This window comes from Acanthopagrus latus, chromosome 14, assembly GCF_904848185.1.
Source record: "Acanthopagrus latus isolate v.2019 chromosome 14, fAcaLat1.1, whole genome shotgun sequence".
NCBI lineage: Eukaryota > Metazoa > Chordata > Actinopteri > Spariformes > Sparidae > Acanthopagrus > Acanthopagrus latus.
Genome location: NC_051052.1, coordinates 21,344,437 through 21,363,451, shown reverse-complemented (window position 1 = coordinate 21,363,451; position 19,015 = coordinate 21,344,437). Strand labels below are relative to the sequence as shown.

The 19,015-nt window shown below is 44.1% G+C and overlaps 1 protein-coding gene and 1 long non-coding RNA gene across 6 annotated transcripts in view; one reads left to right on the top strand and one right to left on the bottom strand.

Annotated features, from left to right (window-relative positions):
• The window catches only part of LOC119032561, a 41,100-nt gene that overhangs the window by 20,964 nt on the left and 1,121 nt on the right, over positions 1-19,015 (bottom strand). The window contains exon 3 of one of the 2 annotated variants that reach the window (XR_005078945.1): positions 9,088-9,222. The exons of the other annotated variant lie outside the window; for it this stretch is intronic. This is a non-coding gene — a long non-coding RNA (uncharacterized LOC119032561). Of the gene's footprint in view, positions 1-9,087; positions 9,223-19,015 lie in introns of those variants that run through there. 2 annotated transcript variants of the gene reach the window in all.
• On the top strand, positions 721-18,795 carry kiaa0930 (KIAA0930 ortholog). 4 transcript variants are annotated; one of them, XM_037121822.1, is made up of 10 exons: positions 721-933; positions 8,932-9,080; positions 10,445-10,549; positions 10,630-10,707; positions 10,789-10,890; positions 11,842-11,982; positions 12,882-13,070; positions 14,238-14,397; positions 14,490-14,645; positions 15,074-18,795. In XM_037121822.1, the coding sequence occupies exons 1-10, from the start codon at positions 927-929 to the stop codon at positions 15,112-15,114; spliced, it is 1,128 nt and encodes a 375-aa protein (XP_036977717.1). In that variant the 5' UTR covers positions 721-926; the 3' UTR covers positions 15,115-18,795. The 4 variants fall into 4 exon arrangements, with proteins under 4 accessions (XP_036977717.1, XP_036977718.1, XP_036977716.1 ...); XM_037121823.1 differs by lacking the exon at positions 721-933 and adding an exon at positions 968-1,100; XM_037121821.1 differs by lacking the exon at positions 721-933 and adding an exon at positions 1,963-2,158 and having other exon boundaries at positions 15,074-18,565.

The window sequence follows — 19,015 nt, the reverse complement described above, 5'->3', positions numbered from 1 at the left end:
CACAAAAAAAGCCTTGGTTGCATTTTGGTGAGACTTTCACTTAAAGATAAAATGTGGTTTTGTTTGTTTTTTTAAGAGGGACGAAGCAGAAGATCATCACATGTCATCCTTTAAATTGAGATTTTCTGTCAAATTTCATTTTGAGTCACTAGTAAAAATTATGAGACTTAAGTCTCAAATGATCTTGCTATAATTTGACAGTCAAAAGGCTGACTCGTGTTATTATAATTTAGCTTTGACTTTTGACATTTCTGTTCACAACTTTTTAAAGTAAAAGGTTCAATTTAAGCCATATTTTGTCACAACTCAACAACAGTTACTCCAGTTTAGACCCCAAGTGAAAAATGTATCACAATAACTTAAAAGGTTGAACACAATAACTCTGCACTTTAATTAAGGAGCTGAACAACAGGTGGGGCTTTGGTTGTTTTGTATTTTTTTGTTAAGCTCTGAAAAACCTTGATCCTTATATTTTATACATAAAACAATCTAAACCAGTTCATCTTTAACAAGAGGACATTTTGATGTTTGTACTGCTGCAGGAGTACGACGGTGTAAAGTTTACATCAGAAAATACAGATAAAATAACAATAACAAGGACTTTTTGTTGAGACCAGAACATATGGATTTAATATTTTAATGGTGAGACATCAAACAACACTAAAATTCAAAAGAAAAACAGAAACACCTAAATGCCACTTCTCTCGACCGGAGCTGAGGTTTACGAGGGACACGTGAAGGTAACAAGACGGTCAGCACAACCCGTGAGACAATGACGTCATCTTTTGTCTTCGAACAAAGGGTGCGCTCGTTTGATCACCCGGATCACCAGAAACGAGGACCCGTGTAGGCGGGCGGTCCCCATCATGTCCTGTGACCTGATCAGTAATCTCAGCTGTGTGATCACCTGAGCTACAGGTGTTTTTATGACAGGTAAACACGCTGATAATCCCGGATGTTGTCGAACTGTCATGTCTGTTTAGTTTGAAACATCAGGGGATCTGCAGGGTCACAGAAATCGACGTAACGCCTGGTTGTTACGTTTCTAACCGACGGAGAATTTAAACATCAAACGGGCCGTGATGAAAACACCGGAGCGGGTCAGTACATCCCGGTCCACCGGTTCGTCCCTCCAGCGAACCACGGAGAATCTCCTGAAACTCTCCGTGAATTATTCTGTCGAATAACAGAAGTTCAAACAGACAAAGAGTTCAGAGTAACGTTAACTCTCGGCTAACGCTAGCTAGCGCTACCAGTAGTTAGCTTAGCTCTCTCCAGCCGGATGCTAATTTAAACATCGTCCGTTAACCGAGGAGCGAACTTTAAACTAATTAACAGGTTGTTAACTAGTTCACATGTTAATTTCCTCTCTGTGTCCTCCGGGCGGGCGGGGACTCTGTCCTGCTCCTACCGCCTAGCAGCTAATGTGACGGGGGTGCGTTTGATTCATGAGCCGCAGAGCACCGGAGGACAGAAAACAGATTTACTGTAGACATTTTACTGAACAAAACAGATTAATATGAAAAATAAAATCAATCGACATGATAATAATCGTTAATTGAATGCTAACGCACGGCAGAATGTTCATTTATTTAGTCGTCATTATAAGTCCTGGCGCGGTCACTGAATGCTCCGGCTGACAGGATCGTCTGTAACACCTGTGTGAGCGAGTGACCGGCGTTTCAGGTGCTCTATCCCTTTAAGAGCCTCGTGTTGTTACAGGAAGTGTGAGGGGTGTTTCCAGCTGATCTGCACAACAGAAAGACCACAGTCTCCCTCAGCTGCCCGACCTACCTGCTCCTGCCCCGGGTACCACAGCAGAGCAGACCGGTCCCGGCCCCCGGCAGGTCCGCAGCGCCACACTGAGGCTCTGATCCGGGATTCATTTCAGGTTCCCCCCCCTCCTGCTGCTGCTGCTCCCCGCTCCTGCGCTCCTCTTAGCCGCCTGCTAGCTGCCGTGAACCGGTGCCGTCGGTAGCTGTTAGCCCGGACTGTCATGATCCCAGCTCGGAGATGGCGTCCTTCCCCGGTTTGTGTAAGGCTGTCGGGCCAGCGGAGGAGGAGAACGGAGAGCTGGACGGCTCCCTGCAGCAGATGCTGAAGGCCATCGCCGACGAGAGGAACCGACTGAACATCCGCCAGGAGGTCAGCGGACTGGGTGAGCTGCTCCGCCCGCTCCGTGTGCACTGTGGCCCGGACACGAGCTCCGTGTCGAGGTCCCTGCTCCGGTCTGAACGCTGTCATAGTCGTCCCGGTACATTAACGTGTTGTTTAATCAACCCGGCACGATGAGTAAAGCTGAGGCCTCACAACTCCTCCGTTACTTTCCTCACCTGTACAGGTGCGACTGACGGTCCAAAATAACTGATTACTTTTCATTTCCTGCTACTTTCTAAATCTACTCCGTTACATCTGAGTGAAGAAATGTAACTAAATACATTTACACAAGTAATTAACTTAAATACTTTTTTCAAGTACTTGTGCTTTACTCGAGTATTTCTATTCTGTTACTTTACTCTTCCACAAACTCAGAGATGTGCTTTTTTTTTTTTTTACTCCACCACATTTATTTGAAAACTTTACAGATTACAGATTACATGCTGCATCAGAACATTTACAAATCAATTTATTTCAAATCAATTATCAGATAAAAGCTGAATGTCAAACTAATAATTGACTCATAATATTATGGAGGATTAAAACTGCCAGAAGTAAATGAATACATGTTTCAGTGAATAAGTAAATATAACATTAAAAACACAAAAGTAATATTTACAGTAAATGGAGGCAATGATTAGAGTATGTGACATTAATTCATTTATTGTATTTGTTGATTTACACATTTGTTTCTGTATTTTTGTTTCATCTCAAGAATACAGAAAATAAAACAGGATAAATACATAAATTAAAAGGATGAATCACTAAATAAACACAGTGGAAAATTAAATAGTAAAAATAATAAACAAGATAATTCAAAACAAAAATAAGTAAATTCAGATGCAGCCGACTGAGAGTGTGTGTGTGTGTGTGTGTGTGTGTGTGTGTGTGTGTGTGCTGAGGATCAATGCGGCTCTGTTCTCTCAGTGACTTCATCACAGCTCACAGGCTTCAGTTTATCTCCTCGTCTTCAGCTCTGTTGGTCGTCAGCTGCAGCAGCGCGTCAACATTTAATCACTGATCCATAATCTGATCAATACTCTGATCAGTAATCTGATCAGTAGATTCCATCTCAACTCTTCACACGCCCTGAAACACTTCACCAGATTATAACTTAGCTGTCGGTCTGTGTGGGACACAGTAGAGTGTATACCTCCACCAGGGCCCAGCAGCCATATATTAAGAAAACACATTCAGAACCGCTGGATCAGAACTTTTATCAGGATCCAGATCGGGTCGCTCTCACTGATGGAGACCAGCCGTCTGAACACGTCTGACAGACACGTGAAGGATTTATTCACCGAGAAGACGAACAAACAAAAGTGTCACACGATGTTGAAGTTAGTGAGTTCTGTTCTGAGCCCAGACGAGAGTCAACCAACCCACCCAGCATGTATCAGAACCAGCAGAACCGCTTTGTGACATCACCCTCCTGTAGCGGGTCTTTAGACCAGGACACTTGACACGTGACATGAGATCATTTCTGCCATCTTGGACTCGGAGTGTCAGACGTCAGCTGACCGTCTGTCAGCGCCGGCGGAGGAGATGATGACCGGACTGGACCTCTGGTGCTGAAGTGTTGCTGTGAAGCGGGTTGAGTTCAGACCTCTAGGTGAGCGGCCATCTTGTTGTCTCACAGCTGTGTTGTGTCTGGAGCCCGTGGTCCTCGTCCCTGGTGCTCCTCTGTGACTCAGGTCTCTACAGATTCACCTCTCTTGTTCTGTCTTGTTCTGGTGGTTTGGGTTCAGCGGTCCAGTTTGTGCCGGTCTGTTTGTCGTCTGTTCTCTGGCTGTAGTTCTCACTGGACCGTCTGCTTCCTGTTGAACCTTCTTCCAGCGGCGCTCCAGAGAGACGAGCGTCGATGGTTCAGGTTTAATTACCTGCTCGCTCTCCGGTGTGTCGCTCCAGCTGCAGTCCGGTTCTGCTGCCTGCTATAAATACACCGACATCAGCGGCCGGCGTCGTGTTCTGATGGATCGATAAAAGCAGCTCTGGGATCTGCTGTTCGTACGCTGCCGACGTGACCGAGCGCCGTGTTACAGTACAGTAAAAATAACGTCTGACTCACTCGGATTATTACAAATCCTGCTGAATATTTAATGCAGCTGCTGAAGTTTGAGTGTCTGTGTGAAGCCTCGTCTTCATTTCCAGCCTCCTGTAGCTGCGTCTGGTGTGTGTCTGTGTGTACGACTGCAGGACGCTGCAGACAGAAGGAGAGCTCAGCGGGGGGTCTCCCATCTGTTTACATTGAGCTGTGTTTGTGTAGCTGCCTGCAGATAACGTTCACGTGTTCAGACTGTGAAGCCGGTGAAGTGTCTGTAAATACGACCCGTCGCCAACGACTCATCTGCTGATTCATCAGTTATACTGTGGTGACGTCTTCTGTCCGACCGGCAGTCTCACATCAGAAGTGTCTTCACTCACTGTGGAAGCAGAAGCAGAACATGTTGGACATCGTTTCTGGAAATCAGTGATCAAAATAGTCGATGATGAACTTTCTTCCTGTTGACTTGCAGCTCTGTAGAGAAGTGAAGTCTGCAGTCCTGAAACACAAACCAGGCAGCAGTTTGCTCAAATCCACAAAACAACAAATCCACAAACTGACCAAGTGATTTTAATTTACGCTTCAAACTTCAGAGTGATGTTCATCTGTGCAGATGTTGCTGCCCAACAAAACGTGTCTGTCTCATGAACTAACTGCAGTTAGCGACTGGACTAGTGATGAGCAGGCAGCTCTGATGTACCACGACACACTTAATAATATGAGAGTGACTGAAGAGACGAACGCGCCTCACGTCAACCAAACTCCATTCAATTTAATCCAGATTTAACAAATATTGTGTGTAAAACTCTCACAAACCTTGTTTACATTTTAAATCTTATGAAATGTGTGTAGATGATAATAAATGATCTGATGAACAGCAGTTGAACTCAAGGGAGTTGAGACAAACAATGAACTGATGTGATGCTTCTGAGGTGGATCAGGAAGTGTTGGGTGGTTTGGTTCTGTTGGAATCCTCTGATCGGATTAAAACCCAGTTTGCTGGGACAGAATGAGTCTTCAGACGGTGGACAGCCTGTTGAAACCCCGCAGGAGACGATCCGTGTCATCAGACCTGCTGTTTGTCATCAGTTCCACCGTCACAGAAGCATCACAGGACTCGTTCACTCAGTCATTCGTTCAGCGTGAACACATGATGGAGGCGACAGTCAGAAGTCACATGGGTCAGAACAGAACCTCTGTATTTAAAGAAAAGTGCATTTTAACAGTTTTAACAGAAATGTCACAGTTTCAGAAGCTGAGAAGTGAAACAAGTTGTGAGACTGAAGAGTCAGAAGTGAAGACGCTGCTTCAGTTGTTATAATTATAATAACTTCAGTCATTTCAAAGGTTCCCTCAGTCTTTTTACCATGTGGCCTCTTAAAACACAGAAAGACGTCCTTCTTATATACTCAGTTCCACTAACATTTAGTTTTTATATTTTCTGGGGTTTGTTGGGTTGAGTTGTGTGAAGTGGTGAACGGGTCCATGATTTGTTCCTCTGTAGATCGTTCGGTTTCCTCTGGCAGGTCAGGACCTGCAGGTTTGTTCTAATGGTCTTGCAGGAGGTCCTGTAGGCTCTGTAGGTCTTTAGTGGGTCCTAGTGATCATTAAAGGGTTCTGTTGCTCATTTAAGGAAGTTCTGGTGATAATTTGAGTAGGTTCTGGTCCCTGAGGAGGTTCTAGAGGTCCTGTTGTGGGTTGTGGTGGTCATGAGGAAGTCTTCTGGTTCCTCTGGATGGTTTTCATCGTCCTTCAGGAGTTTGTCTGAGCTGTGGTAGAATCTAAACTTTTGACCCGGGTGTCTCAGGCACCACTGGAGCTTTCAGTCCATCCCTCCATCCTCCGGTTCATCCTCTGATCCAGGTCACTGGAGCTGTGACGGAGCATCAGCCAGCTCCCACCAAGTCTTATATAAGTGATGAAAAACCCAACGGGACGGACGCGGCTCGTGATATTTCCCCGCCGGTGCCAGCAGCGATAGATTTAGGGAGATTCAGCTCACTTTCATCAGACGATGAGTGATGGTGCGCCGGCTTCATCACACAGTTGATGTATTTTTAAAACGGGATACGCAGCTATAAATAGAGCAGATTCACGGTCGTCTCTGAGGCTGCTGCACAGCGGCTTCGCTCCGGATCAACACGAACGCTCAGCTGACAATCCAACTTTTAACACCTTTTAGATCAAACTTTAAAAACCAGAACAACAAGAATAAAGACACGAGTGAGATGAGAATCTGTTAAATATACAGTAAAACAACGGTTACACAGTGTTGTACTGTGATATCTAATGTCTTTCAGGATCATGTTACTCCAGTGTGTTCAAGGTCCAACCACAACTTTAGATACTGAAGACAAGAGGCCAGTGAGTGGACCTCCAGTTCTTCTGGCTCGGAGTGTTTCTGGAAGCTTCTGGTGTTCTGTTGGCCAGCAGGTCGTGTTCACGTCTCACCTCCGTCCCAGAGGAGCGTCTGTCATGCCAAGTCTGTCTGGACGGAGGCCAGAGGTCGTTTCCTCTCTACAACCAGAGCTGTGATTGGCTGTGGGCCTGAACGCAGAGCTGTGATTGGCTGTGGGCCTGAACGCAGAGCTGTGATTGGCTGTGGGCCTGAACGCAGAGCTGTGATTGGCTGTGGGCCTGAACGCAGAGCTGTGATTGGCTGTGGGCCTGAACGCAGAGCTGTGATTGGCTGTGGGCCTGAACGCAGAGCTGTGATTGGCTGTGGGCCTGAACGCAGAGCTGTGATTGGCTGTGGGCCTGAACGCAGAGCTGATTTAATGTTCTGGTCTGATGGGAAGTCTCCGGTTTTAACAGAAAATCAAATGGTTTCGTTCCATCACAGACTACAGTTCCCACGATGCAATACCACTTCCATCTTAATGATGATAATAATCATAATAATACATTTTAATATTGTCATCCACAGGCTTCCGTACATACTTATAAAGGCGTTATACTCTGAGAGAACAGGGAGAAGATGTGTACGTCGCTGTGTATCTCACCAGGTGACCTTCAGGTGTTTAAATGAATTAAAGCTGATGAGATCAAAGTAAACGAGGTTAATCGTCACAGTCCAACATTTAATTAACCTAATTCAACTCCAGCCTGTGGAATTAAATCAGACTGTGTTTTTGTTTCTGGTCTCTGAATGAATTCTGTCGGACTCGCAAGTACCGTAAATCAAGTCATAAGTTCTGGAGGTCCGGACCCGTTTTATATTCTTCATGCTCATCGTGTGTCGTCACACCGAGCTGCTGTCGATAAAGTTACATCTGATGAAGGCAGCCGACGTGTTCTGATGAGGACTGAAGGTGGACGGGATCATGGTACTGACTGGTACTGACTGGTACCAGAGGAAACTCTGACAGCGTCGGACATGTTGGTTCATTTTGTTCTTCAGAGATCTTTAATTGATGTGTTTGTGAGGAGGGTTCACTCTGCACAGATCAGAGGAACTGAAGTTTCTTGTTGAATCGCTGACGGCTGATTGTTTTTATTTAACTGTTCTTTCTAAAGAAGAGTTTCAAATATAATCTGAACTCTCAAAAGTCCTCCGACATCAACAGTTCAGGCTTTTATTATGAAACATCTGCAGGAAGTGTCGGGTTTCTCTCTGTTATTAGTTAGTTAGTTAGTCAGTTTGTCAGTTATGGTTATTTACTGGATCAGCTGCAACATGATGTAACTTTTCCTCAGGATCGATCACACACAATCAAACTTTATTTATAAAACACCTTTCACACACATCAGAATATAATCAAAGTTCTGAAGTGACTGGAAACGAGTTCAGAGACTAACGAGTAAAAAGTTACAATAATAAAAGATTAAAAACAACAATAAAGATCAAATATTACACATAACCGACAGAATCTGAATAAAATGCAAATCTATATCAGATAATGTTATAAAAGAATAAAGACTAATGATAATAACAAATACATTAAATTATTATTATTATTATTATTATTATTATTGGAGATTTAAACTGTCCAGCTTGTTGCTGATTGGATCTTCCAGCTGAACATGGAACCAATCACAGACAGCCGTACAGTCGGATCAGCACAAGAACACAAACCGGATGTAACGAATGTTAATATGAATGTTCAGGGTCAGACGGAGGTCCTGATGAAAGCAGCTGCTCCAACAGGAAGTTTCACTAAATGCCATGTCATCCTCTGCCTGGTTGCCTGGCAACAGTTGCCGGGCGGCAGGCAGGTGCAGAGCCCCTCCCCCGGGGTGATGGAGGGCAGGTGGTCGACATCTGAAGCACCAGCGACCGCAGCTCGGCTTCCTTTCACAGCGTCGGGGTCATTTTTCAAAATAAGAGCGTGCGACTGTAATAATCCAGCAGTGAATAATTGATCAGCTGTTTTATTGGCTGTGAAAAAGAAACGACTGCAGATTGAAACTCCAGCTGGAGAGAAAGAGACTTCACACCCCTTCACCTCCACCGAGGAAGAGTTCTCATCTTCATCATCGCTTCAGTTCTCATGACATGTTCATTTAGTCTGAGACTGTTAATGTTATTTATATTTTCACGAGTCTCAAAACAGGAACAATCGTTAAAATGAGCAAAGAAAGTCTGTAAAGTTTACAGTGAAGTTTTCTTTCAACATGAACAAACATTTGTGATCCAGTGGATCTGAGCGATGAGGAGGATCCGGCCCGACTGACAGCTGTCAGGATGGTTCTGGTTCTCTGAGTTAACGTTGTGTGTTTGTGCTCTGCAGGCTGTTTTAAAGATGACCGCATCGTGTTCTGGACCTGGATGTTCTCCACGTACTTCATGGAGAAGTGGGCTCCTCGACAGGACGACATGCTGTTCTACGTCCGCAGGAAACTCGCCTACGTCAGCGCAGACGACAGCGAGGGCAAAAAGGTGACGAGCGCTGATCCCCGATCAGTTCTGAGACACAACATTCATCTGTACTGACCCGTCAGTCGACTCGTTGATGAAGAACGTTCTGCCTCCAGCTTCTCAAACATCTTTTTGCTTCATCAGTGAGGCTTCAATTATGATTCTGTAGATTCACATACAGAACATCCTAATTCAATCAATCAATCAATCAATCAAACTTTATCTATACAACACATTTCTCTTTTCACTTCTTTTGATTTTTGACTGTCATTTGAAGACAGTTTCCTTTCACACGTCATGGACTAAATAATAAATCAGTTCACTGTGAAATAATCGATAGATTAACATAGAAAGAGTTACAGGAGGTTGTGGGTTTGATTCCTGCAGGATGACTTCATGACACAAAGACAGTAAAAACCCTCCGAACGGGTCAGAACTCAACAGATGACTATAAACTATAAACTGACCTCTGAACACATTGAGCTGGTCTAACGTCACCTGATCAAAGAGCGATGATCAATAATCATCTGATCTTCAGTTAAACTGTTAAAATAAAGACACACTGACTGTTTTTAATGTATCCGTATGTAGAATCTCTCCATCAGAGTCGTTAATTGACTCTGAATTAAAACTCGTTGAGTTCGTCTCCACATCTTTATTTAAACAGACCTGATGAAGCTTCTCGTCTGCAGGGAGATACGAGCTCTCCACGCCACGACTCATATCGCTCACAGAGCATGTAGAGCGGGAGAGGTTGCCACGGCGACGTGTGTGTGTGTGTGTGTGTGTGTGTGTGTGTGTGTGTGTGTGTGTGTGTGCAGTAAAACATCACAGAAGATCTTTTGTTAAACCAACGTTAACCTAAGAAACGTTTCGTTTTAAAAGCAGCAGATTCGAGTTCTCTGCTGATGTCGTGCAGATGAAAATAAAAATGGACGCCGAGTTCGTTGAGACTCGATGTGTGAAAATGTTTCTGTGGACGTTTCACTTCCTCCAGCTGTGAGCAGACAATAAAACAGGATTGTGAAGTGAAAGTATTTTATTTACTGTTTGTATTTAACAAGAGAAGTGATGAAAGAGAAGAACAATAAAATATTTAATCACACACTAAAGAAAACGTTAGTATTAAATAACCACACACACAATATCTGTTAAATCTGGATAAAACTGTGATGAGCATTTTGTGGACTGAAGCGTCGTGTCCACGGAGCGGCTGCATGTTTCATGTAGTCTGGATGTTATCAGAGATAAAGCAGCTCGTCCTCTGAGTCTCTGCTCTCCGTCTGACATCACTCTGACGTGACAGGAAGTCTCCTGGCGCCTCCACACCTGCGCTGAGGTTGACCCGTAGCTGGTTCTGATGGAGTGTGTGGGATGTGTTTCAGGTGGAGGTGGAGGTTTACAGGAGAGACTCCAAGAAGCTGCCCGGCCTCGGTGACCCCGACATCGACTGGGAGGAGAGCGTCTACCTGAACCTCATCCTGCAGAAGGTCAGCGAGACACTCAGAAAAACACAAGGTTCTGGTTGTTGGTTCACCGACGATAACCTGAAACCCGTTCTGTCTTCCAGCTGGACTATGTGGTGACGTGTGCCGTCTGCACGCGCTCAGATGCAGGAGACATCCACATCCACAAGAAGAAATGTCAGGTAGGACTCAGGACCTGGAGCTGCTCTCAGATCAGCTCAGCAGGTTCAGGCCTCATTACGTCTGTCTGCCACGTTTCACAGGAAGTGTTCGCCTCTCCCAGTAAACACGCCATGGACAGTAAAGGAGAGGAGTCCAAGATGAGCTACCCCAACATCTTCTTCATGATCGACAACTTTGAGGAGGTAACTGTAGCCGGGTCACACTCCGTACGGCTGATAACATGCAGCCGCCTCATACTCCACCTCACTGCATCGTACAGAGAAACTTATTACCTCACTACATTTACCTGACAGCTTAACACAAAATATAGCAAACAGATTGAAAGATAAGCTGAAGTGTCGTCGTCCACAGAACAGTTCTGGAGCTTCACAGTCAAACAGAGCTGCAGCGTTCTGCTGAACAACTGAAGCAGCTGAGACTTGATTTAAACATCAGATGTCTCCATCACTCGTCTGCTGTGATCAGTCTGCAGCAGAGAACACATCACTAACTGATCTCAGACCAGATTTACAGCCTCCACATGTGATCAAACACCTCAGACAGGCTGCATGTTATCGCTGTTAGCTCAGCAGCTACAGTGAAGATTTCAGCTTCAGTGTGCGAATAACTGCCTGACTGAAGACACCTGACCAACATCTTTGTCATGTTCAGCTCACGTCCAGCTGGGTTTCTTCTGCCACTGGCAGGTTCTGGACGCTTTAGAGCCCACCCTGGGACAGAAGGTGTAAATGTAAAGGCTTGTGGAAAACACTAGAAATGGTCGTTCCCCTCGGTAATGATGCCTTCACTGACTCCACAGCAGCTGATGAGCAGATACAAGCTGCTTCTGGGTTACTGAAGTGTGACTTGATGCTTTTTCTCTCCATTTAAAAACAAACTCCTGCATCAGCACCTTGTTTTAATGGCCGACTGCAGAGAAAAACACCAGATCAAAGATTTCACTCCTGGGAGGAAATCGATGAGCAGGTTTTTGGTGCTCAGGAGCGAAAAACAACTGAGTTCACAGCGAAACAAGTCGAAGCCAACAGTCAGTGTGGAGACGACGCAGCTCCAGAGGGATGGACGTACAGACAGGAAGTTAAGAGTTACTGGGTCTCCACAGGTGAAGTGACACATCATTATTATCTGTGCAGGTGTTCAGCGACATGACGGTGGGCGAGGGCGAGATGGTGTGTGTGGAGCTGGTGGCGAGCGACAAGAGCAACACCTTCCAGGGCGTCATCTTCCAGGGCTCGATCCGCTACGAGGCGCTGAAGAAAGTCTACGACAACCGGGTGAGAGGCTGAGGGACAGCAGCGCCTCCAGCTAACGCTAACAGCAGCATGCTAACATGACACTGTTAATGATACATTTAGCAGGTGTAATGTTTACCATGTTCACCATCTGGCTAATGCTAATGCTAAATCATACATTTTGTTTGTGTCTCCATCTACAGTCCCTGAGGTCGAGAATGAGGTTTTGTGCTCACATTCATTTTGCTGGATTACAAGCTAATGTGCTAAATGATATCATGTTAAACATTTTAGATGTGCATGGGTTAGCATGCTAGCATTAGCAGCATGATTAACTGCTGCTGTTTATATTGATGTAAGATTCTGAGCACTACTTTTATTGTAATAACTCAACATTATTATTGTTTCATTTAAATTAAACCACATGAAAGAGAAATGTTGTCTTCAGTATCTGGACATGATACTGTTAAAGCTAATGCTGCTATATCACGCTAACATTTTGAACATTGTTGACTAGAGAAGCAAAACTGTTAGCATCTTAAAATGCTAACAGAAGCATGTTGTGATGCGAACATGGAAGAATCATTTTAGCTGTTAAGGTCTTATAACATGGAATGCTAACGTGCTAATGTTAGCAGGTCAGTATTTATGTCTAGAAGGTTACTGTTAGCATATTGACCTTATTAATGCTAGCATTAAGCTAAAATCACAGCTATGGCTAATGTCACACAGGAGATTATTGAATAATAAATAATATTAATGTCAACATCCGAAATGTTATTTTGACTCGGATGTTTTTTGGATTAGTTTGATCTGGAAGCTCCGTTCTGCGCTCATCGTTGTGTTAATTATTCGGACACGTGTTCAGATTAAACACATATTTAACTGCTGTGTTGTTTTTCATGACTCCATGTTGACGCTCTTCCACGTGTGTGTTGTAGGTGAGCGTCGCAGCTAAGATGGCTCAGCGGATGTCGTTCGGCTTCTACAAGTACAACAACATGGAGTTTGTGAGGATGAAGGGTCCGCAGGGCAAAGGTCACGCTGAGATGGCCGTCAGCAGGGTGCCGACCGGTGACACCTCCCCCTGTGGCACCGAGGAGGACCAGGTGTCGCCCATGCACGAGAGGGTGAGGAGACTTTCTGTTTTACTCCACGATCCAAGAGTTTCTACTGTCACTGTGTAAAACGACCAAGTGGAGATTCGTCTCTCTGCTGCACAGAACAGAACATAAGATCGTGGTTCTGAGGAGAACAGATGAAGTTAAGTTCTGAGGTTGTGTTCAGAGTCCAGCCTGATGTTTTTGCAGATTTTGCAAATCAGAAACTTCCACACTTCCCGTTTGTCTGTTTACAAGTTGAGGCGTTTTTACTGACGGTTGTGCTTCACTTCCTCCTGTTTGTCTGCGGCTGCAGAGAAACAGAAGAGAATAAAAACCTTCAGTCGACTGTTCAGCCTCCACACAGACATGAAATCAGGTCAGGATCAATAATAAATGCTGCTGGACCAGATTCTGCATCATTTAAGAGTCTGTCCTCCAGATGTGTCTCACTGGTGGATTCTCTGAGGTCACCATGAAATTACACTTTCTTTTATTTATCGTAGATTCATATTTACCAGAACTGAGAATCAGCTGACTGGACAGAACTGGATCCTGGTCTGAGCCCGCGGCAGCTGAAGTCATTCGTCAGTGAACTAATTAATACATTTCTGATTTGTGGATATTTATCTGACAAAACAAGACATTCCTTTCTTTCTACTTCACTCTCTTTTCTAAAACATTTGATTGACCAAATGTATTAACTGATGTCGTCAGTAATCGTTACATCCGGCGAGTGCAGAGTTCACGTTCATCACTTTAACATCCTTTAACAACAGTTGAGCTAAAAGTTTTTATTTTGCATTTTATAAAAGTTCCACCTTCAAACATGAAAATGATCCTGTTGCACGCGAAGCTGCAAAAACTGTTGTGTGCGTGCCGGCCAGTAGGAGGCGCTGTAACGGTGCCATAACTCACCGGAGAATAACGTCCGCCATCGTCCCTGTCGTCGTCCCGTCGGTGCAGCTTCATCGTGTGGCCACAGCGACATTAAAGCTGGTGTTTTCATAGGATGATATTCAGGAACTGGTTTCAGAGTTTTCAGTCCCCAAAAAGATGCAAAACATGTGCAGGATTTATGACATCACAGCTAATTGGGAGCCAATCAGGGTGCAGTTTGCACTCGGCTCGGTGACGATGCGTTCTGTCTCCACACATCGTCTGCAGCGGGTCAGAACAGCTCTCGTCTCCCTGCAGGTGACGTCCTTCAGCACGCCTCCGACTCCAGAGAGGAACCGTCCCTCCTTCTTCTCTCCGTCTCTGAGACGGAAAGTTCCACGGAACAGAATCGCAGAGATGAAGAAGTCTCACTCTGCCAACGACAGCGAGGAGTTCTTCAGGGAGGAGGAAGACGAAGGTACCAGATCACAAACTGGTTTATTTATACTGCCGGAGGCTCATTTAATGTTCTGTAAAGGTGTTCTGACGTCAGTCGTCTTGATGTTTCAGATCTTCACACCACCACCAACCTCCGCTCTCGCTCTCTGTCGGGCACCGGTCGCTCGCTGGTCGGCTCCTGGCTCAAACTCAACCGGACCGAAGATTACTTCCTGCTCTACTCACACCTGACCTACGTCACGCTGCCACTGCACCGCATCACCACAGGTGTGTTACCTGCCAACAGTCAGCTGCTGTCTGAACACCTGACTAATCATTCACCCAGTTATGAAGGGAGACGGTGAACAGTAACAATATATTCTACTTCTGTGTCCCCAGACTCCCTTAACAAATGTGTCAGTTTAGTGAGTTGTTGAGTTGGAGACACTTTATAAACTCTGTGAAACTCTGTCTCTGACTCATTCTGCATTATTTGGACCTTCTTGTTCATTCTGCTGATGTTCTACATGAACTTCTTTCTGTCTGTGAGTAGAAACATGGAGTCTGTTTGTCTCAGAGCAGGAAATGACATCACAGTTCAGACTCTTTAGGTTGTTTTGTCTGGAAGTTGATGTGATGAAACAAAAAGATCCTGTTAGAGGTTCTGAGTTAAACTTCATGATAACATGTTGACTGTGACATCACTCCTCTCTCAGACATCCTGGAGGTGCGGCAGAAGCCGATCCTGATGACATAGCCGAGCCGAGCCGGACTCCCTCAGAGCATCACTACCAAGTGCCTCCTGCATCGGGCCACAGACCACAGCAGCGCCCCCCGGTGTCCAACATCTGCTTCACCTGGAGACGAGTCGGAGGAGACGACCACAAACCAACCAGCCATTCGAGAAGTGCCTCTTCTTCTTTTCAGTTCCTGCTGCGTCCCAGGTCGTCTCCGTGGAAACGGGCCCGGCGTCGGGATCACATGACCTCGATGCGAAAAAACAAAAGGCATTGGCTGAACTCTGACCCGGAAGGAGGAGGAAGTGAAGAATGTGTGTGTTCTTGTAAATATCCTGCTGCTTTACTCACTGAGACGCCTCGACCCAAAGGCCCGCTTCACCTGCCGGTTCTGTTCGACTCGTCCTGGATCTCGTGGAGTTTGTTTTCTTTCCTTTTTTTTTACTATATCTACTCGGACGTGAAGGGAGAACACAGAACATTTAGAACCCGCCATCGTGTCGGCAGACTGGATCACAGCGATCGGATCGAGTCAGAACAGATATTTTCCCAGATTCTCATTTAGGAAAACTTCTCGTCAGAACTTTAACTTTGGGTTCATGATTCTGACAGAAGATCCGAAGTGCTCGAGTGACACTGACGTTAGAAACCACACGCAGCATTTATCTTTGTGACATTCAGCAGTTGGTTAACTGGTGGTTAGTTAACTGGTGGTTAGTTAACTGGTGGGTTAGTTAACTGGTGGTTAGTTAACTGATGAGTTAGTTAACTGGTGGTTAGTTAACTGGTGGTTAGTTAACTGGTGGGTTAGTTAACTGGTGGTTAGGTAACTGGTGGGTTAGTTAACTGGTGGTTAGGTAACTGGTGGTTAGTTACAGTCAGTGTTGAGTGAAGGAGAATCTGGATTTAATCTTCTTCAGTCTGAAGCGACGTGAACTCAGCGGCTGAGTGTTTCCAGCTTGGTGAGTTTAAATTCTGCGTCTGTTTCTAAATCAGCAGTTTATCTTGTGCAGAAACATCATTCAGACAACGTGGCGAAAACAAAGAGATCCTGAAATTAATATCGTGTCATTACTGCTGTAAAATAAGTAGATCTGAAAATGATTAGTTAGAATCTGTAGTGAAACTTTGCGTCTCAGCGGGCTGATGACAGTCTGAACATGAGATATTTCTTCAGAACAGTGACGCTGCCCAGAAATATTTGCTCACTGATACGTTTTAATCATGAAAAAATAACGTGAAACTGTCTGAAAACAAGAATCTGAACAGAATTCGTCTCCACGTCACAGAGTCAGTTCAGTTTCAGATGACAGGACTTGGTTGAGTGTCTCCACGGGTCTGTGACGGGTCAGAACCGACATGTTGGACCTATAAAGATGTTTATTACACTGCTGAAGTTCTGCCTCCACAAACAGAGAAGTTCTTGTTTTTAGTTTGTCCCTTCACTTCTCGTTTGGACCCGAGCTGACGACACCGCCAGTTCTGCCGCGTGATGATTCGTCCCGTCTTTGACTTTTTTCACCACGATAAAAACAAAATGAGACAAAAAAAGAATCACAATAATCCAGCTTTGACTTTTTTACCGGCTCTTTGTTTAAAAACTGCGACTCACAAACTGGAAGTGACTTGAAAAACTACTGAAGTGACGACAGTGGAGAGGATGTTAAAGGGAAAACTGAGAATCGACGTAAAAACAGGAAGTGACGCGACGAAGCCGCCTGATTGGCTCCAGATGTTTGCTGATGTTTCCTCCTCCTGCGCTCCTGAAGCCTTAAATCTGACTGTACGCAGCGTCAACGTCTTTCTCCTCCAACAAACTGTCAGACAACGACCAGCGAGGCGTCCAAAGATCAGCTCACTGCTCGTCTGCAGTCGGACTTCACAGAGCAGAAACACCAGAACCAGAACCAGAACCGCGACGCTCGACGTGATCTGAAAGTCACAACGAACGTCTGTCACAAACTCCCAGAGTCCTCGAGGAAAATTTGATCATTACAGGAGAAAATATAAAATCAGTGTTCCTCAAAAGTAACCTGGAGAAAACATCAAACATTCAGTTCAACTTTTCATATTAGAAGAAAATCTAACCGACAGTTTCATAAAGATAAATTCTGATGATTTGAATAATTTCTGGATGATTTTGATTTAATTGTTCAAACATTCAGAGAAAAAATCTTGTTTGGGAGAGAAATGATCTCAGAGTGACGGACGAGATGTTTTTAATCACTGAGTATTATTTTTAAAACATTCTTAAATAAAAAATAAAATAAAATAAAATAAAATCTTCACCTCGATCGATCGGCGACGGTTCACTCTGAGAACTTGTGACGAGCGTCTTCACTGTTACTGGACACTTTAAACATTTTGACATTCACAACATCTTCCTCCCTCCCTCCCTTCCTTCCTTCCTTCCTCCCTTCCTTCCTTCCTTCTGCCCATTTCTGAAAGATATTCATATGTAAAGTTAGAATAATGAGTTTAGTTTTATTTTTTTTCTTTCTCTGTCAGTAATCGACGTCTATAAACTCAGTAAACAACTTAGATGATTGATAATTGATTATTGATTAAAGGCTGGATGTTGTTGAGTCAAAATCATTGAGCTTCTTTTCACTGTAGATTCAGAGACATCAGATAAAAGTGAAATGTGAATTATTAAAACTCTAAACTGTCATTAAAGTCAGATGATCGTGGAAACATTTGATAATAATAATTAACCAAAGAAAACTGAACTGAGCTCGTTGTTTCATTGATCATTAACTCTGATTGATTTGTTTCCTTTTTATTTAAAGTGTCTGATGACAGTGAATCCTCGTCTGATCGACTGCAGGCGACGACGTTTCTCAGATTTGGAGAAATTCAAACATTTTTAATATTTAATAATTAAATCGAAGTTGTGACTAAAACTGAAGCCACTTTGAATCCGTCGCAGGTTCTGCTGTCTCGTGTTTTCATGTTTGATCCGACAGAATCTTCTCAGCTCAGTCAGCTGTTGTTATTGATCAGTTATTATCTGTGACTGATTGTCAGTCAGAGACAAAGCCATCGATCAAAGTGTTCCTCTGTGTGAGATCTTCCACAGGGACGAGTCGCCTCCTCAGTGTTGATGATGTTGATGATGATGATGATGATGATGATGATGTAGTTGATAGCTCCTCCAGCTGAATGTATCCACGCTGATCAATAGAAACGACGGCTTTAACCGAGAAACGTTTGATACGAGCAGAATGACAGTTTGCACTGTAAAACGCTTTTAGAACCTTTTTGAAAACCTGTTTGTTAAAAACTTTTTCGTTGATGTGTTTTTACATCAGTTCATCGCTGTCATCACGCTTCTGCACACACACACACACACACACACACACACAGTAAACGTGCATGTTTTCAGTCATACTTCTGTTGCTTCGTCTCCAAACTGTGTGTACGTTTTCCTGTATTTATTTATTGAAATACACATTAGCAGAAAAATCTGAAGCTTGTGTGTTTTCTTGATTTCTACATCATCAACTACAAGTTCTGACACCAGAAGTCCTAAAAGTGCTCATTTATACAGAATAATGTGTTTTATATCACTGGATTATGAGTATTGATGCATCATGGGGCTGATTTAATGTGTTAATATGCAGCTGAGGAGTTTTTATCTTAAGTATTAATGATCTGAATCTACACAGTAACTTGAAATAAATGCAGTGGAGTAAAAAGTACAATTGTTTCCAATATGTTTTATCATCTGTGAGGTTTCTGTTTGTATCTGTGCATCAACATGTTTATCTGCTGTTTGAGTGAACTTCAGAACCAAGTCTGGTTCTGTTTGAACCAAGTGGGCCGAAAAGAAATGAAGATGCACCAACGATGTTTGCAGCCTGGAACTACATCACTCCTGGTCTCTTATATAACTTTTATATAACTCTCTGGTTTAAACTG

Bases quoted from the DNA above. Each gene is read 5' to 3' on its own strand.
- kiaa0930 (XM_037121821.1), top strand. From the start codon at position 2,014: ATGGCGTCCTTCCCCGGTTTGTGTAAGGCTGTCGGGCCAGCGGAGGAG. The intron at 10,708-10,788 runs GTAGGACTCAGG...CACGTTTCACAG, and splicing joins TCCACAAGAAGAAATGTCAG to GAAGTGTTCGCCTCTCCCAG. The intron at 14,646-15,073 runs GTGTGTTACCTG...CTCCTCTCTCAG, and splicing joins ACTGCACCGCATCACCACAG to ACATCCTGGAGGTGCGGCAG.